The 22,515-nt window shown below is 39.4% G+C and overlaps 1 protein-coding gene across 2 annotated transcripts in view; it reads right to left on the bottom strand.

Annotated features, from left to right (window-relative positions):
• sptbn1 (spectrin, beta, non-erythrocytic 1) overlaps nt 1-22,515 on the bottom strand; it is a 299,332-nt gene that overhangs the window by 70,631 nt on the left and 206,186 nt on the right. For both annotated transcript variants that reach the window (XM_072265205.1, XM_072265206.1), the window contains 2 exons: nt 8,463-8,614; nt 158-331 (listed from right to left, as the gene is read on the bottom strand). In XM_072265205.1, the coding sequence (XP_072121306.1) occupies nt 158-331; nt 8,463-8,614 (326 nt within the window). The remainder of the gene's footprint in view (nt 1-157; nt 332-8,462; nt 8,615-22,515) is intronic.

Here is a 22,515-nt window from a genome sequence, read left to right as displayed (position 1 = left end):
CACTGAACCTAAACTGTACCTTTGGATGATAGTTAAGAAGCTTTAAAATTATTACTTGCTTTATAAAATGGTTGCTCATATTTTATTCAAGTGGCCAATAACTTAAAAAAGATTATATCAACCTAAGGATTTCGGAAGCATTCATTGGTGAATTTACCTGGAATCGCAGAATGATGGTCCAAATCAGACCAAGAGTTAGTCGGTGGTTTCCATCCACAATATCATGAGATCCCATGTTCTCTAAATGCACTCTTTGCTCTTTGAGGAACTGAAGGGCTTTGTCAACATTTTCAAGACAATGGATTCTCATTCGTCCTTTTGTTGGTTTAGGCTGGCAGAGAAAGAACATGAATATGTAAACACCAAACATGATGAGGTAAAAGAACAATGATGATTGGTGATCTAATAAATGGCATCCTGGTGATTACCCAGCAATATAAACTGATTTTTCTCATAAGTGTCCCATGTAATTACTTGAAAACAGTGTTACTGTATATGTTGTGGAATTGACAGTACCATGGGAAGATGGCGTCGAAGAAGCTTATGAGAGGAAAAAGACCGAGTACTCTGAACTAGCAACTGTAGCTGCCCAGAATGGCCAGAAGACCAAGATTTTCCCTGTAGAAGTGGGATGCAGGGGATTTGTTGCTATATCTATGACCAGTCTATTGAAGAAGATGGGGGTGAGGGGTCACTCCCTCCAACGGGCAAATATTAGAAAATGCATTGTATTTTCTATGTATTACAGTATTTACTCAACAGTATTTACTCAAATGTACACATTGTATTTTCTATATTTACTATGTAACCACTGCTAGCTCAATAGAAGGTATTCACTATGTAGCTATGACTTTTGACCTGTTCACTATTAATTCATGAAGAGAACTAGAATGAAACCAAGTAGAAAGATAACGGTGGCGAGTAAGGTGATGAAATATGTGGCAGTATGTCAACACAAGACTAATTAAGAAATAACTGTGGTTAGGGATGAGAGGACATATGGTCTAAAATGTAAACTAGGACATAATTAAGTTGGGGAGTAAAACAATAGTGGAAAGTCGAAAGTGGATATATTGATGATATGTAATCACAGGCCGACTGGATATGATAATGTAGCTAAGATAGGAAATTGCTATAAAAAATGCTGTATACAAGCCTCGATGGGCAGTCAGCTACTAGCTTTCTGATTGTCTCAGCTTTGATTTGCAAATTAAAGTTTAAAAAGTCTTGACGAGTTTTCTGCGTCTCCTTGTCATTTGTGAGAAACCAGAGACCACGACACAATCAAGTCCTTGTCAAATGCAGCAGAACAAAGCAGCAATTGTATTTGGATTAAAAAGAAAGACAACAACTGGGCTGCAAAATGAAGACAGGAGGGTATGGAACTGAGGGGGGTGTATCTGGGACGCCAGGTCGCACCGTTGGGCCCTCTGGAGACGTTGTGGGCTTATCAACGAAATGTCAAAGAAGGAGGGTGCCCACCTGATGACCCCGATGACGTACCTATCCTCCCTCCTCGTCACCACTCCAAACCCACTGTCAACATCGAGAGTGCCAATTTACCATAGGAATTGAAGCATCAAGTCCTAGTAGCTCCACTATACTAACATGATTTTATCTTAAAAATAATAATACTTATATTTTACTAAAAAATTTAGCTTTTTTTATGTATTGCGATGTACTGCTGTCACAAAACAACATTTTACAACATATACCCATGGATATTGAACCTGATTCTGCTGAATTACTCTTGAAATATAACTGAACAAATTTATTTCCAGCTCCCATTTTAGAAGAAATTATTCAAAAATAATATTTTAACTCTGAAAGCCCCACTTGCTTTGTAAGCATAAACAATTCCCTGTTGAATTGACATCTTCACACCTCGTTATTCTAGAAGAACAGACCCAATAAGAGCCTCTCCCCCACTGCTATCAGACGTCTGAACCAATCAATCATCCCCTTCCTGTGATGTTACCATGTTCTCAAAGCCTTAATTTTACATTTTCCATTATTGTCATTTAGCATATCTTTTGTACTATTCAGTTTGCAATACTATACCTTTCACCATTCTGTAGTTTTGCAAATAGAACTGTATTTATTATTACAATGTTAACTGTTCACTCTGCTAGGTCCACATCTACAAGATATTTCATTGCAACCTGCTGTATGTAACAACAAACTCATCTGAATTCTTTCTAACAAGTCACTTAATTGAGGTATGTAAATAAAAAGGAGGCTTGATAAAGTAAATGGGAAGGACACTAACACAAGGGACTGAATAGTCTTCTGCAGGGTTATGATTTTTTTATGATTCTGAATTGTTTAGATTTATAAAGGTTTTTTTTATAACTTCAAGGACAAAAATAATTTTTTTATGAAATGAGATCAGTTTGTCAAGGATGAACATTACTGTTACCTATAAAAATGTTAATATGATACTCTATGTAAAATGCATCTAGTTCAAAGTATATGACACCTGCATGATAGACTGCCGAACCATTATACATTGGGTAGCTTCCTTCAGTCAAAATACTCAGCTTCACCTACATCATCAGTGTCAGAGAGTGTCTGTAAAGTAGGTCAGAAACCATAACTTCCAGATGAAATTATTTTGAAACATAATGACAGTGGCAACCATGGCAGCTATTAAACTACAGTCATCTTCCAACATAATTACAAGATAAAGGATTAATTGGCCTACTTTTGATTATGATGGTTGAAGAGGAAAGTTGACCAAAAAAAAATAGAATCCCTCAATCAATGTCAATTCCATCAAACGATCGTCATTTCTATCTTCGGACATACAGTCTGCATTTGGCAATTTTAGATGATCCAGCTGTTTAAATTCCCTGGAATTGAATCTTTATGTTTCAAATCTTCAATCTTGATTTTAAAAGGCTATTCTTGATATTGTTTTTAAAGTAGGCATAATTAGTTAATGGACATAATGGTAAATATTCTCAGCAAGATCAGCATGCTCTCCAACGTGAGTTCACAAATTTTAGGAAATCTCCACCTTCCAGCTCATTGCCATTGTTTATTCAAGGGGATTCTTGGCCTGCATCAAACTGATCCAAGAAGCTCACTGGATAAGTAATTTTCTGTACTACTTCTGGAACTTAAACAGCCCAACAATACTGTGTTTCAGAAAACTGAAGTTCCATTTCAGGGAGCTTCATAGACAAGCTATACCGGGGAGCACAAGCAGTGGTTGAGGTTTTCATTTCAAGATATGTAGAAAGCCAAGTGAGTTGATATGCATGTACAGTATGTGTTTTTAAACAGATTTTTTTTATTTTAGCAGAAACAACAAGGTCAGTTTTGTTACACTACCTTTACTGTCTAGTGATGGTGAGCGCCCCTTTCCTGAACTGCTGCAGTCCTTTGCTGAAATGCTTGGACAAGGAGCTTCAGGGCTCAGACTCATCGAAACAAGATGAAGATAAACTATTAAGGGCCAGCAATATAGTTCCAAATCAAGTAGCATTATGTGAAGGGAAAGCAGAAACTAGTGGTAATCCTGTGGGCTGCTGCCCTTTTCCTTCTTGATGTGACATTTGGGAATAGCCTGGAATAGCAGCTGGGGTGCATTTTGTAAATAGTAGGTGGAATAAACTTTTAGGGTGATTTGATGGGTGCTAGTTGTTGGCTGTTTTTATCTGGATGGTACTGAGTTTCTAAAGGGCTATTGCTCCTGATTATTTTCCAGGCAGATAGAGATCGTTTCATCATGTTTCACACTTGTGCCTTGCAGATGGCAAACAGACCCTAAGATTTCAGGGCCAAGTTATTTCTTACCCTTGCTCATACATGCTCTTGTGTCTGTGGTACTTCTGTAGCTGAATGTCAGTGTTGAGACTACAATGTTAATGGTGGGAATACCACCACGGTAATGCCTTTCATTGTTAATTTTGGATGATTAGTCAAAGGATGAAGTTGGATGTATTGTGTGGAAAGGACAAGATGCACTGTATGGGATGGGGGACAAAAGACTAAACTCACTAGAAAGCAAGGTAACATACAGACGAGCTTGGAGACTGTCACAGAAAACTCAAAACGCTTCAGCAACAATGAGAACACAATATTCAAAGGAAATTTCCACCGTCTCCAAAAGGTAAAAACAAATTAGTTACAAGGGTAAAGTTATGAAAATATTGAAAGCAAACTCGCTTAGTTCTGCATTAACTATAGGTTTAGGAGCATTCAAGTAACGTCCTCTGATTAGAAACATAGAAAACCTACAGCACAATACAGGCCCTTCGGCCCACAATGCTGTGCCAAACATGCTCTTATTTTAGAAGTTACCTAGGGTTATCTAAAGCCCTCTATTTTCCTAAGCTCCATGTACCTATCCAGGAGTCTCTTAAAAGATCCTATCGTATTTGCCTCTACCACCATTGCCGGCAGCCCTTTCCATGTACTCACTACTCTGTATAAAAAAAACTTTGCCTTGACATCTCCTCTCTATCTACTTCCAAGCACCTTAAAACTGTGCCCTCTCGTGTTAGCCATTTCAATCCCAGGAAAAAGCCTCTGACTATCCACACGACCAATGCCTCCCATCATCTTGTACACCTCTATCAGGTCACTTCTCATCCTCCGACACTCCAAGGAGAAAAGGCTGAGTTCACTCAACCTATTCTCATAAGGCATGCTCTCCGATCCAGGCAACATCCTTGTAAGTCGCCCCTGCATCCTTCCTATAGTTTCCACATCCTTCCTGCAGTGAGGTGACCAGAACTGAGCACAGTACTCCAAGTGGGGTCTGACAAGGGTCCTATGTATCTGTAACATTACCTCTCAGCTCTTAAACTCAAGGTATGAATGATTTTGATATCTAAAAAATGGTGTCTTTACTCACATTTTGACAGCTATTTATGTTATACCTGAATTTAGTATCAACCATATTCCCAGGCCGAGAGCTTCTTACTTAGGTTATTTTCCATGGCAATCAAACCTGGTGCTGCACTGCTGTACATAAGTAATTGACATTGATTTTAGGAAGATAATTTGTTTGCCAATAACTCAAACTTACTGAAAATGAAATTGGGAAGAGCTGCTGCAGTTTCCTTTGTACTTTTAAAAGATACATTTTCTCTATTTGCTTTAAGCCCAAGCCAATGACCTGGCCTGCTTCTAGCTCAACAGTTGATAGAGAATAGTTCTCAGTTAACCAGTCAAAATAAAACCCCAGCAGTGAAGAGAGTTTAAAAATTACAAATTCAGAAGTGTTCCCCTCTGCTCTATGTGAACTGTATGATGGGAGAATGCTTTCTTTCATCCCCACAAATAAGCCTGTGATGAACTCCTCATAATTCACAGCGAACTCATTCCTCTGTGAGTGTCCAGAGGACCCTTCATCAACCCCTGATCTTTCTGATCACCAAATCTCTTGGCATTCCTGCAAATTAGTCAGGCAGCCTTTCAATCCTTTAGTGGTGAGCTGTGAAAGAGAGTTAAAAGTATGTGAACAGATTCTGAAAATAAAAATCAACAGGACCACTGGCTTCCAGGTTATTTTTCTGTGTTGTTGCCACTGATGGTTCTCCTCATTTCTTATAACTATGTATTAGAGTTGATGACTTTTGCTACAACTTAAACTGCATTCAAAGAAACTCTTACAGCTAATTCACAAAAAGAACCACACATACAGAGTCTAATCTGCATCAAACTTAAGCTGAAAATACTTGATACAAATAATGAGTGTTAGGAAGGGATGGCACATGAGCTTTTTCCAGGATTACTGTTTTTATTTTGAAAATTATACAATCCTCCAAACACTCTAGGCAGCACCACAAACTATCATCTGATCAATTAATGAACTAGGGAGTCACTTGGATAATACACAATGTGTTAAGCAATCTGACTGAAATAGTAATAGAACAGATAGAAATATGTATAGATTTGAATACCACTTAACTTCAGCTGTCAATGCCAGGCTATTGTTTAGGGAGAGGATTAGCATCAACTTAGAAAAACTGAATATTTCACAAACTATTAAGACATTTACCATTTTTATTGCATGCATTTAACACATAACATGACCAATTGATAAAAGGCACTGATGTCCAAAGAAGAGAATGATTCCTTGAATTTAGTAAACAGTGGATTCCAGTTAATTGGGCCAGCCACTTATTTGGGATAACTCTTAAAGATCAAAAACTAATCGAGAAAACAGCCAGAATTCCCTTTGTTTATTTTGGACACAAACCCACTTGAGACAGGAAACTGCTGCTGAATAGTTTCTAACTGGTATGAGTTGCGAGCACCTGCGAAACTGTTAGGACTGTTAGACACCACACCATGTTTAGAGCGAACAGTTCTTAAATAGAGATTGTTGAGTGTGTTTCTGCTCACAAAGCAGTGATTTTAGTCACTGATAGTTGGTGAGAAATAAGCAGTAAGAAAATTCAGAACTATTTTGCTCACTGTGGTTTCAACCACTCAGGCTTGAAGATGCTAAAAATGGCCAAGTGTGAAAATAAAATGATTTCACCACTTCAGCAAGTTAGGAACTATGAAGGATTTGAAGATATAGACAATCATCTTGAATGTTACAATGAAAGTGAAGACTTGGAGGATGCAATCATCGAGAGCCTTGTATGAAAGTAGATGTCTACATTGATTTTGTTCATTTACAGTCAAAAGCACATGGCAGTGTACTCTGTCAGTAACTATTGGGAACTAATTCACAGTTTTATGGAAGTGTAGTGTTCTAATTTGTTCTGTATTTCATTTAAATACACAAATTGTTGCTTTGCTACACTTTAGATCGCATTTTTGTACGTTTTTAACTATTTCAAAAGGCTAACTGGGCAGCCACTTAATTGGGCAAAAATGTACTGGTTCCAGTATGTCCTAATTAATCAGAATCCACTGATTATCATGGTCTTGTGAATATAATTCAGTAGAGCAGGCAAATTTGCAGTGTACTCTGCAAGGACAGAGTAGAGTAATAATGTGTACTTTCAGGGATACAACTCCATCCAATGAATCTGAGAAATGGTTTTTCTAAACAGGAAGATTCAATGTACTTTTGCAAAACCATAGTATTCAAAAGCCTTAAAAATGACCATAATACACAGGTGCAGAATTAGGTAATTCACCCCATTGGGTCTGTTCCGCCATTCCATCATGGAAACATTGTTACAATGAGCAATAATTAGAATAATATTTAATCTTCAGTAAATATTTGTTATCTATCATTCCTGTGAGCAGATTTAAATTTGGATGTGTTCATTATTTTCAGAAAGATAAATTGGTTTCAAATTGGCACTGGATAATGAACCACCTCTATACTGCATATTTAATTTGGAACAAAGATAATGACAGGAATACAGAAATGGCCTTAAATGGTAGCATGAAAAAAAACATGGATATTATTAAGGAACTGCAAATTTGAATCATTCATACCCAAGATCTCAATGGAATCATTGGAACAGTTGGAAACTGTAGCCATTGGACCGCAGAGAATTTCATTTATATTAACTCACATGAAAATACACATATAGGAAATGATAACATAGTTCAGTTAATACCATGCTAATACTTTGTGTGAACAATTTCTCTGCCAGTTAAAATCACCTAAGAGCAATGGAGCATTCTGCACAGCTAAAGAAGAGTCATTAAATAAAAATCAATTAAGATCAATACTATATAATTAGCACTAATGATGTTTAATAACTGATCACACAGCTTCTTCCTGCTCCGTGATTACAAATAAAGCAAGCATTTACATTTTTCTTTAATTTAGCAAGACCAGCCATTGAATGAAGCCTTCCTCACTCAGAAGCATTATAGAAACATTGTGGGTAATGCTTCCTTCGGCCTACAGTTTAAATGAAGGTTTGAACAGTCCCTGAAATCACATCGTTGGAAGGATGCATTACCCTTTGGTGGGGAAATTGGGGAGCAGGTGATGCTGATTGTTCATTTTAGAAAGATATCTGGAATCCAAAGATTAAATTACAATGAGAGATTCAAAGTTCAAAGGAAATTTATTATCAAAGTACATGTGTCACCATATACAACCCTGAGATTGATTTTCTTGTGGGCAATCACATTAAATACAAGAAACACAATAAAATCAATGAAGGACTGCACAATAATCAATGTGCAAAGCAACCCCCCAAAACACTGTGAAAATACAAAATGAAAAAATAAATAATAAATAAGCAAGAACTAGAGAACATGAGGTGAAGAGTCCTTGAAGGTGAGTCCATGGGTTTTGAGTACAGTTCAGTGATGGGGCAAGTGAACTTATCCCCTCTGGTTCAAGAGTCCAATGAATAAGGACTCTCAAAATACAGAAATACTCTGTGAAATTTAGAATGTCAACAAATAATTTCATTACATTTTTAAGATATTACCTGGAACTGATGGGACATTTGGTGGAAAATTTTATTTACAAGTTGGAGGGCCTAAGAAGACAGGTAAAAATACAAGCCTTAAATACTCACAAGTCTTTCTCCTGACAAGACCTCAAGTAGCTTGATCAACATTCGGCCATCGCGCAGGTCTGTGTACAAATCTGTGATTCTGCAAGACACTCGTGCCAAGTGTGAATTCACCCATTTTGTGAAAGTCTTCTTTTGAACAGCTTCACGTTCATCTATAAAATGGAAAATAAAACCTCAATCGGTCATTGTTCAACACTGACGATGTATTCAACCCTAAAGAAAGAAATTAAGGAGAGGTTTAACTCAACAACGTGAGACTGGATCACATCAGGAGGTTAAAATGCAACAGGAGCGTTATTAATCCACAAGCAGGAAAGTGGGTAGATGGCACAAGGCAAATGGATAATGAGGCTATATGTACTTAGTTTCTTCATATTATTCAATTTACATGAAAGATTTGGATCAAGGCACCAAGGGCATGCTGATGAATTTGACATAAAGTCAAGTAGAAATATACAAGTTGTGAAGAGGACACAAGAGGCTACGAAAAAGGATACAGATAAAGCAAAGTGAGCATAGACCTAGCAAATCGAACATAATGTAGGAAAATGCAAAATTTTCATTTTGTCAGTAAAGATATAGAAGCATATTATTCAGATATATAGGATTTTAGCAAAACCACATTTGTAGTACCACGTACAAGATAGAAGGATGCTGATGTTTTGAAAACAGTTTAAGTACAATGACCTGGACAATACAAAAAGTTTTATTGGAAAATGTTAAACAGGAAAGGCTTGCATGCACTCGAATGTAGAAAACTGAGACTTGACTGAAACATACAAGATTCTGAGGGATTCAGGGTTGATTTACAGGCAAGATTTCTTTCCGGGTAGAACCCAAAACCTTTTGTGTTTGAAACTAAAGGGCTGCTTATTTAAAGCAGAGACAATGTTTTATGCTCCTGACGATTCCAAATCTTTCAAAATCACTTTGTCAAAGGGGATACAGAAGAAAATACTTAGTTTCTTTCTAAGGTACAGCAAGGCAGAAATGTGCAGTTGGGGTTACAATTAAATTAGCCGTGACCTTATTAAATATCAAAATAGACAAGAGAAACCAAATGGTTTACTACTTCTGCTAATTCATACATTGCAAATCTAATAAGAGGCAGGTGAGTGTTGAGGCCTTTGGGAAACAGCAGCTGGAAACAAAGGACTGATTCCATGAGGAAAGTGCCTTTACAGAACTTGTCATCAGCCAAGAAAGGCAGCGATATTTCCGCCAGGCCCACCACAATGCAGGGTGAGCACCACACCCCACCTACACCTCATGTCCCTAACTTTTAAACAAGGTTAGCAAAGTTAATTTGAGTTCTTTAGAACAGTGGGTCTTTTCCTACATAGAATTATAACTCCTGTGTGTGGTGTCCAACCTTGAAATAACTTGGACAGATTTTAGATTTGGCTGCAATTTCATTTCAAACCTTCAGTAATGCAGACACAATCGCCGATACTGCTGACTCAGAAAGCTCTCCCAAGATAATCATATTCAAATATGCAGGCACAGTAATGAAATATCATTTTCCATTTGTTATTATAGTGGCCAAAAAAAACTTGAAGGGATTTTATACCATATTGCTTGGCAAACAGTAAACAGAGCAATGGTAAGCAGATAACTTTGCCCAACCTAATTCTCAAATTGAGTCTCAGTATCAGTTCCACCACTGCTGAATTCTTCATGAGTGTGAATGTTCTCAAATTGCAGTCGTCTTATTATTTTCACATCGGGAATCAAGAGATCAGTTAGGAATCTCCATATAAATGAACAATTATATTTTCATTAATTTGGTTACGTGCTGCTTCGAGCATTATTGAAGAGTTTTCTATTTAATGAAAGTTCTATGAATGGCTTCCACAAATGGCCCAGATTTTGCAAATATTTGCAAAATGGGTTAAGGTGAGAAGTTTAAGGGGAACATGATTCCCCTCATGTTTCCCTACCCTTCATTTAGAGAGACGTGAGTATGTGCAATGAGCTGCCAGCATAGGTGGTGCATGCAAGCTCGATTTCAACATTTAAGAGAAGTTTGGATAGGTACGTGGATGGTAGGACACACAGGGCTCTGGCCCCACTCCAGGTCGACAGGAATAGGCAATTTCAATGGTTTCAGCATGGACTAGATAGGCTGCAGGGCCTATTTTTGTGTTGTACTTCTCAATGACTCATAGCAGATTTTGAGACTCTACCACATACGTGGAGGTCCTAAATGTAGTGGCTCCAGTGTTGGACACTGCAGGGAGTTAAATAATGGAACAAAAGCTTGCTGAGATTCCCAGGCTTCCTGAGACTGCCTGTGAAATTTGCACCTGGTTAAACCTGCTCTACGATCCAAAGGCCTGCGTATCCAAATGGAATTGCAAACTTGTAGAGAACAAAAATAATATGGAATCTTTTGAGGTGTTTGAATGATGTTTGATTTCATATGTTCAATTATTAAATATTGTTTTCAATAGATTTCTACTTTTGCTTTTGAAATTCATAACCTTTATAGCCTTGAGAGCTGGCAAAGCTGGAGCTGATGGCTTAAATCTGGCAAAGGTCACCAAAACATTTTCATCAGACTATCTTATACCATGTCATCACACTGCATTATGAAGCACCTTATGCACAGCTCCAGGGCCATAAGGCCTGTCTTCTCACCTTGTTCAGGTCATTATGCAGATTGAAGAATGAGGATGACAAGAGTGAGTTGCAGAGACCAGTTGAGAAAATCCAGACAAATGCTTCCACATGAGGTGCCATGGTTTTTGCAAAGAAGTAATGATTCAGAGTCACTTTAAATTTATGGTATATTACTGAAATCCTGACATGAAAAGCCCACCATAACTTAATAGATTTACTCAGGCCAAGGCAACTAACATTTATTGGGAATTTCTACCTGCCTGCCCCCCCTCCCGTTTGTCTGGGAGTAGCAACATGCACTGGTCTGATTACTTTGCAATTCCTTTGTTGTTACGCCTGCTGTACTTTGGAATGTCTCTCTCTGCCAAAAACATTCTATAAAGTAACTTGGTAGGTGGTTACATCATGATACTGCCATTTAAAGATATATATCTGATCAACACCATGGCAGTTTTTTCTTCATGAAAAGTAGTACAAACAATCTCGAACCTGTACAATAGCTGCACCTAGTTTCGAACTGGTTTGCAGAGTCCAGCTAAACTATTCAAATATCTACATAACAGACCTGTTATTTTTTTGTTTTTAAAAAGTCTGAACAGTAATACAAAACTGCTTTATATTCATTTTATTTATTTAGAGATAGAGCACAGAACAGGCCCTTATTTTGAAAGATATTTAAAAGTCAAGAAGTTTGTTTATTTAAAGCATCAAATAATGATTAAATTAATATCTACAATCAAATTACTGGACTTGAAAACTAATTTAGAATAGCTCCATGGTCACTATTCAGTTAGGTTTTTAATTGTTTTGTTTTGCAAATCATTCTCTTTAACAACTTCTTCACAAATTAGAATCCTGCTCTAAACAACTGGATAATGGGTCCTGAGGCTACGTCTACACTACGCCAGATAATTTTGAAAACACCGGTTTCGAGTAAAAACGACAGGCGTCCACACTAAGCATTTTTCAAAATATCTCCGTCCACATTAGGCAGATATTTGGGCGAATCTCCTCCTACTGGGCGTGCGCAGGACACAGAAAACAAGCGAAGAGGAAACGGTATATTTGGTGCGCGTTTGTCCAGTTACAGAGTAGAAAAACTTTAAAGGAATTGCTCTTGGCCCTTGCGCAGGAGGACTTGAAACTAAAAAAAACAAATACTGGAGCGTATGGAGGCAACTGACAGGGAGTTCACGGACAGTATGACCCGGCTGACGACGAACATTGAAAAACTAACTCTGTTGCATTAATAAAGCACCTTGTTAAATGTACTGTATAAAACATGTCTGCATCAGTGTTATCTTGTATTTCTATACAACGTTACATTAGGCTGTTACACATCTATTGTCAGAGAAGTACTTGCATAAATAGGTAAACCACCTTCATACAAGCAAGGACAGAAAACAGGGCAAAGTGAGTATACTTATTTATTCAGTAAGCTATGGGTCAAAGTATTTGGTGAGTACATTTCTAACTCCTTTGGCTTCAGTCTCATTGCCGTCTGTTCTGAAATTGTTAGGTTGTGTGGGGGGTTGCGTTCAAGAAAACAATGAAATGCCGCGCTGCCGCCATCTGTTCTGGCACGTCATGACAGCGTTTTTAAATAGTCAAAAAAGCTCACTTTACAATTTAACTCTCACACCGTTCACACCGACTGTGCGTTATAACAGCCGTACGGCAGTGCTTGCGCAGTACCAAGCAGAAGCAGAAAAAGCATTGTTGTTGTGTTGTCATGACAGCGTTTTTAAATCTCTCCGTTTACCCCGTACACACAACGGATATTGGGCATTTTCAGATTTATTCCCTCTGGAGACCGTTTCTGAAAATCTCCGTTTTCGGGGGAAGAAAATGCCGTTTTAGTGTGGAGAGAGGGTCAAAACGAAGAGAAAAAGCTTCGTTTTCAAAATTATCTGGCGTAGTGTGGACGTAGCCTGAATCAGAGCTTAAAATCATCAGCATTATCAGGATCCCTTGTCTGTATCCCGCATTGTCACATGGAGTGTTAAATACACAAATTTATGGGTTTCTAACTGTCTAGAACATTTTAGCAATTCATCAAATCTTGAAAATTTGAAGTCATGTAACCTATATTTGCATATATCATCTTAAAAGAAATACACAAAAAGACTTTTCAGCGTGAACTAACAAATCAAACAGTGCATGCTCCAGCTAAAGAGTGACATCACTGCATTGGAACACATCTATAATGTATTAAGCTGCAATGCTTTTCCAGTGACTGATAAATTTGACTCTCAGATCAAAACTGACACTACGATTTTTTCTCTGACAAAATCAGAATAATCTCAACTGAAATCTTCTGTTTAAAACAGTTTCTCTGGGATTCAAAAAAATCTATACGGATTATTTTGACTCAGCTCAGCCAATGACAGCAGATACATAATTTATAAAATTACAAATAGAATGCACAATTTCAGGACACAAATGTCAGCTAGAAATCGACGTTCAAACTTAAAACCAAGGAATTACTTACATATCCCACCACAACTCGGTAGGAATTATTATCATAAACCCCAATTTTTAAGTATGCAAAATTTAATCATGTTTTAATGATGCTGGGATCTAAGGATATTAAAAATTTACAAAATTACAGATCATGCTGAGTTAAGAGTGCACTTGTGGCTCGATCCATTTCAAGATGCATATGAGCAACTTGCAACTGCCCCTCATGGGGACAGCTGCTCCCCAATTTATTCTCCAAAATAGTCTTTGGGAAGTGAATCAGGAATTGGATCCAGCTGCTCTATACAGACATTTGTAGTGTAGTCCAAGTTAATGGGTGGGAAACATCCAGTTCTTCCATCAAGCCTGGAGTCAGGCAGGGCTGCCATGTCATTTGTGTGCTGAACGGAACCCAGACAGGTTCTCGATTAGTCAGAGCTTCAAAGGTTACAGGGACAAGGCAAGAGAATGGGGCTGAGAGGGATAATAAATCAGTCACGATGGAATGGTGGAACAAACTCGATGGGCTGAATGGCTTAATTCTAAATCTTTGCCAAAGCCTTTCAGAAGGATGAGAGCATGAGAGGTGACACTGCCAGACAGTCAAGGGACCCAGGTGAAAATTTCCCTGTGCGTGCACAACGTTAATGTCTTCTGCTCAGATCCAAGATCAGTTTGCAGATTGATCAGCATCTGTGACCAGCTTGAGTTGGCATCATGGGCCAAAGATAATCACACAAAGAGCGAGACAATGCTCCTTGGAAATTGATCTGATTAAACCAACATCTCCTACACCATCAGGCTGAATCAGACAAAGACACCATGACAGCTGCTGTACTTCATTAAGATTTTGAGGAGACTTGGTATATCACCAATGACACTTGCAAATTTCTACAAATGTATCATGGAGAGCATTTTAACTGGTTGCATCACTGTCTGGTATGGAAGGGCCACTGCACAGGATCTGAAAAAGCTGCAGAAAGTTGTAAACTCAGCCAGCTCCATCATGAGCACTAACTCTCCAGTATCCAGGACTCCTTCAAAGGGTGATGACTCAAGAAAACAGCACTAATCATTAAGGACCCCCATCACCCAGGACATGTCTATACAGGAGCCTGAAAACATACACTCAACATTTCAGGAACAGCTTCGTCCCCTCTGCCATCAGATTTCTGAATGGACAGTGGACCCATGAACACTACCTCATTATTTTTTCGATCTCTTTTTGCACTTACTTATTGCCCATTATGTCGCTGGTATTTAGGGAAGCAATGAAAATCCCCCATCTCTGTCTGTCCTTGACTGAAACCAATTTTGGTCATGGTCTAGGCTTTGGCTGTGTTCCGGGCTTCCTTCATCGTACCAGTAGCTTCCTCTTGATTTTCATTGTCAGCCGTGCAAGTTCCAGGTAGAGACTTAGGAATACCATCGCACAGAGGTGTAGAAGGATTCTTCATTGCTGTTTCCAGAACAGTTTTGTTTGACCAGTCAGTGTTGTTACCCCTGAACTAAATCCCCAAACCTGGAGGACCGGTGGACCGCTCTTATTCTGGCCTCTACCATTTGACTTGGTTGACATGAGTGACCCTACCAAGAGCCAAAGCATTAGGCCCTGCACAACTCTCTGGGTCACTGTGGCACGGAAGTCTCCAAACCACGACAAAGATTTTGCAGTACTTATTTTATATATACTAATTATAATTTATAATTAAAAATGTGTTGCAATGTACTACTGTTGCAAAACAACAAATTTCACGACATATCCTAGTGACATTAAATCTGATTCTCATTCTGATCCAGTGTCCCTTCACCACCAGGCTGGTTACACGAAGGTGTTGGGGATCTAATTTAGAGGGGCTGAGGCGTGCAACAGGAATTGCTGGAGTGGACTGAGACAGTAAAACAGAAACTGGGAGAGTGTGGTAGACGCTTCCTGACAATAACTGGGAGGAACCTGGTCATTGGATGAGAGGTGCTGTTAGGGCTATTGTACCTGCCACAGGTGTGACCCATTCCCCAATCCTCTAGCATGGAAATCACCTAGGCCATCTTTTGGTTCATCCAGGGGTCCAAGATGGAGGGAATTAGACAAGTTACAATGCACAAGTCCTGGACAACAGGGCAAAAATGTACCTTTGTGTGTAGCTGCATCAGATATCGTGGACATCGGTACCACTATGTGCCAAGGTACCATCTGCCCCCGGTGATGCGAAGGATGAGGTTAGCTAGGTTGCCGCGCAACATCACAGTCATTTGAACGTTGCTCCACTACTTGTCCTTCATAGAAAAGTTCTTCCAGGCTAACTCCTTTTATAAATCCATCAAGCAGAGGTCAATATGGAACATCCCACAGACATTGCAGTAGGACTTGATGGATACATTTGAATCGTTTCCTATGCAGACTGTTCAGACTATCTGACAGAATACCTCATTGTCAGATCTTACCAACAGGGACCAGACCTTGCCTGACTGATGATAAGAGTGACCCTCCCAATCAGACCCTTGCTGCATTGCTTGGAACATTACTCTCAATGTGGGCTGTCCCCAAGAGGGCAGTAGTGAGTAAAATAATCAGTTCAAAACCCAAAACTAATCAATGCCCTGGTTCAGTAAAGGCCAGCATACTTCAAAATACTGCAGATGCTGGACATCTAAAATAAAAGCAAAAAATGTCAGAAGTGGGTGCAGGGCAGGCAGCAAGTACTGTCAGAGAAATGAAGTTGATGTTTGAGATCGAATACCCTTCATCAGAATTGGGGAAGGAGAAAATAAGTTGGTTTTACAATGCAGAGGGGCTGGGGGAAGGAGTATGGATAAAACAGAGAATACCTTTAAAGAGGGAAAAGCCTTGATTGCCTTATGTAAAAAACTAAAATCCCTTCTATTTCGGCTTAATGATTCTTTTCATACCAAGGGATGAGTGGTCAGATTATTTACTGATCTCAGAAGCACCAGTATTGTGACACAAACCAGTGTTGGAAAACAGCAGATGACCTTTAGTTATCTGGGGAAATAACAGAGCTTTTTAGTCCACATTTTTTTATAGGAGGCCTATTATCTATTTATAGCGTGATAAACTTAAAATCTCATACGTTCTGCTTGAATGAAGATGTACAGGCGGCAAATTAAACAAAATACTCCTTTGTACATCAAAATGAGACAAAAGCTAAACAGAAAAGGTTTTTTTTAGCAATTCATTCTCAAATCCTTTTAATCTTGTATAAACCACATGAAAAAACTGATTGGCCTTCATCTCACAGTAGATACAAAGGAAAGGCAGTGCAAAAAAGGCCTTTAAAGACCTCCAACAAATCAAATAGCTTTATACACAATTGTGGTACTGCAGGATGCTTTGCCTGATGTGTTTTAAGAAGTCGCTTTTATGTTTAAATACCATGCCTGTGGACCTTTCAAAGCAATCCCATTAATTATCTTCCAACAACAGTTTATGAATACATTTTATTAAACCAATTAAAGTATTCGAGAACCAAGGAAATTACATACCAGAAACAATTTGGCTCATCCCTTTGAGATACCTGACCTAATAATTTTTCAGGCTTGTATAATGATGTCAGGGATTTTGAAGACAAGGAAGAAGATAATTGATCAGAGAGCACCAATATCAATATGAGCAACAGGAACATTAATGAAGCATGATTGTGGCATTGGCAGAAAGACAAATGAGGTGAGACAGAGTTTGAAATCACCAGGGAAATGGGGGACTTGCTCAGTGTGGAGCAGCATAGAGGAAAGGAGGGAAGGTAACTTAATGAGAACAGCTGTATGCTCATTGGAGGCAATCAAGAAGGCAGTATTAATAATGATGGCACAAGACAAGAAAGATAACGTGTCAGAAGTTGGGATGAAAGTAGCACGTGGTGATAACAACCAACATCATAAGCTGGGTAAATCAGATGATAGAAAAATAACTTGAGGCAGATGTAAATAAGGGGCAGGTGTAGGCTCCAAGGAAGCCAGGTTTATGTCAAAGCATTTAATTACCCAGTTTGTATTTTTATGGTCTTGTATCTCAGGAACATAAACATGTTTTACATTCCTCTTAAAACAAACCACAGCTTGAAGTTAGGATGGGACTATGAGAGTGTAGGCTATGAAAGTGGTGATGCCAGAATAGGTGGATTCTGAGTTTGCAGTGGACAGTTAAATGCACCAAAGGCGGTGAATTACTTCTATCCATCCACTATAATAGTCTAGTCAATGGGTAAGGTAGTTTTCTGGGATATTTGGGGAAAGAAAGACTTGGGATTTCTGTGCAATTCTTTGATAACATAGTCAATCATACTACAACACAGATATATATAATTGGCTGTATGACCTCCACTAATACTTCAATCCACTGTTCTTTTATGACTAAAGAATGTCCATTTATGCTCTTTACTGGTTGACAGTAGTTAATATGCTGAATGGTGTCATCTACATTAATGAAAGATACAAATACTATCCAAGACTGATGGAATCTGATGGCATTTTCCTTTATTTGTTCCCACTATTTAATATGGGAAGCAGAAAGAAAACAGGCAAGCAAGGACCAATTTCTAGCATCATTAGTAGAAAAAATGCTGGAATCAACTATTAAGGAAATGATAACAGGGGACAGAAATACACAATAGGTTTTGGGAAAGTCAAAATGAATTCATGGTAAGGAAATCTAATTGGTAAATCTGTTAGTAGATTGATATTACAACTAACAATAGATAAAGCCGAATGAGTTGATGCAGTACATTCGGACTTTCAGAAGGTCACTGTTCAGACACCACACGAGAGATCACCATGTAATGTTTTAGGCAAACTGACTGGGTCAGAGGACTGGTTAACAGAGAGGAATCAAAACGTAAACAAGTTGTTTGGTTGTGATGAGTGACAAGCAACTGGGATTAGCTTTTCACAATCTATCGAACACTTGGGTGAGGTGATCAATATGCTGTATATCTACGCTTGCCAATGATATAAAGGTGGGTGGTGGGTAAGGTTGTGAGGAGAGACTTTGGGGGGGGGGCGTGGAATACAGGCAAGTTAAGTGAAGGTAACTCAAAAAGATGTGATATATTGAATAGGATGTGGAAAATCTGAGGTAATCTACTTTGCAATTGAAAAAGATAGAAAGGCAGAGTATTTTTAACTGGTGAAAGATTAAACGATATTGATATTCAGAGAGAACTGTATGTCCTGTCATAAATTCTTTTATAGACCAGGATGCTGAAGCAAATAATTAAGAATGCAAACAGCTTTTAGATTTGAATGTGAAGACAGGAATATCTTCTACATGTGGAATAAGCCCGGCCTTCCTGCCTTAAAAAGGACACAACTGCAGTACAGGAAGTGTTAACAAATGGTCACTTGACTAATTTCAGCCTCCCCTCTATGGACTTCTCACTGCCTTGGTAAAGAAGCCAACAAAGTGGTCATGGAAAGCAGAGGAGCAATATGGATTGCTTTGAGTCGGTGAACTGGGCTGTGTTCATGGACTCATCTGTGGATCTGAATGAATACATTGCGGTTGTCACAGAGTTCATAAAAACCAATCGTAGATGAGTGTATCCCCACAAAATCATTCAGTGTTCCCCAAACAGAAGCCCTCGATGAACCATGAGATCCACATGGCGTTTAGGTCTGGCGGCCAAGTTATATAACAGAAGTCCAGGTATGATCTCCAGAAAGCCATCTCATGGGGGAGGAGCAATTCTGGATCAAACTTTAATCACAGAAGGATGTTCAACAGCTCTGGCAAGGCTTCAATGTTATTACTCTTACAAAGTGAAACCATGTCTCTGCAGTCTATGAAGTCTATGGAATTGAGGGAAACAAGTAGTGAGATCATGGAAACTGTACAGATTGAAAAGGAGGAGGTGCTTGCTATCTTGAGGCAAATTAAAGTGGATAAATCCTCAGGACCTGACAGGGTATTCCCTCGGACCCTGAAGGAGACTAGTGCTGAAATTGTAGGGGCCCTGGCAGATATATTTAAAATGTCGGTGTCCACGGGTGAGGTGCCGGAGGATTGGAGAGTAGCTCATGTTGTTCCATTGTTTAAAAAAGGATCAAAAAGTAATCCAGGAAATTATAGGCCGGTAAATTTGACGTCAGTAGTGGGTAAGTTATTGGAAGGAGTATTAAGAGACAGAATCTACAAGCATTTGGATAGACAAGGACTTATTAGGGAGAGTCAACATGGCTTTGTGCGTGGTAGGTCATGTTTGACCAATCTGTTGGAGTTTTTCAAGGAGGTTACCAGGAAAGTGGATGAACGGAAGGCAGTAGATGTTGTCTACATGGACTTCAGTAAGGCCTTTGACAAGGTCCCGCATGGGAGGTTAGTTAGGAAAATTCAGTCGCTAGGTATACATGAAGAGGTGGTAAATTGGATTAGACATTGGCTCAATGGAAGAAGCCAAAGAGTGGTGGTAGAGAATTGCTTCTCAGAGTGGAGGCCTGTGACTAGTGGTGTGCCACAGGGATCAGTGCCGGGTCCATTGTTATTTGTCATCTATATCAATGATCTGGATGATAATGTGGTAAATTGGATCAGCAAATTTGCTGATAATACAAAGATTGGAGGTGTAGTGGACAGTGAGGAAGGTTTTCAGAGGCTACAGAGGGACTGGGACCAGCTGGAAAAATGGGCTGAAAAATAGCAGATGGAGTTTAATACTGACAAGTGTGAGGTATTGCACGTTGGAAGGACATACCAAGGTAGACCGTACAGGGTAAATGGTAAGGCACTGAGGAGTGCAGTACAAACAGAGGGATCTGGGAATACAGATACAAAATTCCCTAAAAGTGGTGTCACAGGTAGGTAGGGTCGTAAAGAGAGCTTTTGGTACATTGGCCTTTATTAATCAAAGTATTGAGTATAAGAGCTGGAATGCTATGATGAGGTTGCATAAGGCACTGGTGAGGCCGAATCTGGAGTATCGTGTTCAGTTTTAGTCACCAAATTACAGGAAGGATATTAATAAGGTTGAAAGAGCGCAGAGAAAGTTTACAAGGATGTTGCCGGGACTTGAGAAACTCAGTTACAGAGAAAGGTTGAATAGGTTAGGACTTTATTCCCTGGAGCGTAGAAGAATGAGGGGAGATTTGATAGAGGTATATAAAATTATGAAGGGTATAGATAGAGTGAATGCAAGCAGGCTTTTTCCACTGAGGCAAAGGGAGAAAAAAACCAGAGGACATGGGTTAAGGGTGAGGGGGGAAAAGTTTAAAGGGAACATGGGGGGGGTTCCTTCACACAGAGAGTGGTGGGAGTGTGGAATGAGCTGCCAGACGAAGTGGTAAATGCGGGTTCTTTCTTAACATTTAAGAATAAATTGGACAGATACATGGATGGGAGGTGTATGGAGGGATATGGTCCGTGTGCAGGTCAGTGGGACTAGGCAGAAAATAGTTCGGCACAGCCAAGAAGGGCCAAAAGGCCTGTTTCTGTGCTGTAGTTTTTCTATGTGACACAGATGATAATACGGTTTCACTCCCAGATGAGCTCAATGCCTTCCATGCTCACTTTGACTGTCAAAACACGGAGGAACCTTCATAATCTCTTACAGCCCCCCCAATGACCTGTTGTTCAATCTCTGAGGTCAGTATGAGAGCACCCTTCAGATGGGTGAACTTACGGAAAGCATCTAGCCCAGATGGGATACCTGGCCGAGTACTAGAGACCAGTGCCAATCAACTGGTTGGAGTGTACAGTGAGATATTTAATCTCTCACCTTGGCAGTCTGAGGTACCCTTCTGCTTTAAGCAAGCTTCAATTATACTGGTCCATAAGAGTGGTAACCTGCCTCAATGGCCATTGTCCAGCAGTATTTACATCCACTGTAATGAAAGTGCTTTGAGAAACTAATGATGAAACATATCAACTCCTGCCTGAGAAGCAACTTGGATCCGCTCCAATTTGCCTACCAGCACAACAGGTCCATGGCAAATGCCATTTCACTGGCTCTTCACTCAGTTCTGGAATATCTGCACAGCAAAGATGCATACATCAGATTGCTTTTTATCAACAATATCATCCCCCTCAAAACTAATCAATAGGCTTCAAGAACTAGACCTCAACACCACCTTATGCAATTGAATCCTTGATCTCCTCACTTGCAGACCTCAGTCAGTTTGATTGACAAAAACATCTTCTCCACAATCTCTATCAGCACAGATGCACCACAGGCTGTGTACTTAGCTCCCTGCTGATTCACCTTATACTTATGACTGAGAGGCTAAACACAGCTCCGATGCCATATTTAAGTTTGTTAATGACACCACTGTCAATGGCAGGATCCAAGGTGGTGACAAATCAGCATACAGGAGGGAGATTAAAAATCTGGCTGAGTGGTGCCACAATAACAACCTGCCAATGTCAGCAGGATGAAGAAGCTGATTGTTGACTTCAGGAGAAGGAAACCTCCTGGAGATCCATAAACCAATTCTCATCGGAGGATCAGAGGTGGAGAGGGTCAGCAACTTTAAATTTCTCGGTGCCATCATTTCAGAGAATCTGTTCTAAACCCAGCAGGTAAATGCCATTACAAAGAAAGCATAGCAGTGCCTCAACTTCAGCATAACATCTAAAACTTTGACAAACTTCTATAAATGCTTGGTAAAGAGTATACTGACTAGTTGCATCATGGCCTGGTATGGAAACACCAATGCTCTTGAACAGAAAATCCTACAAGTAGTAGTGGATATGGCCCAGTCTACCATGTATCAAGCCCTCTCCACTATTGAGCACATCTACACAGAGCATGGTTGCAGAAAAGCATCATCCATCATCAAGGACCCTAATCACTTATGCCATGCTCACCTCTTGTTGCTATCATCAGGAAGGTGGAGGAGCCTCAGGACTCACCCCACCAGCTTCAGGAACAGTTATTACATCTCAACCATCAAGCTCTTAAACCAGTGGGGATAACTTCACTTGCCCCATCATTGAAATATTTCCACAACCTATGAACTCACT

The sequence above is a fragment of the Mobula birostris genome, chromosome 8 (assembly GCF_030028105.1).
Source record: "Mobula birostris isolate sMobBir1 chromosome 8, sMobBir1.hap1, whole genome shotgun sequence".
Lineage (NCBI taxonomy): Eukaryota > Metazoa > Chordata > Chondrichthyes > Myliobatiformes > Myliobatidae > Mobula > Mobula birostris.
The sequence above is the reverse complement of the archived record's forward strand: the minus strand, read 5'-3'. Positions and strand labels throughout refer to the sequence as shown.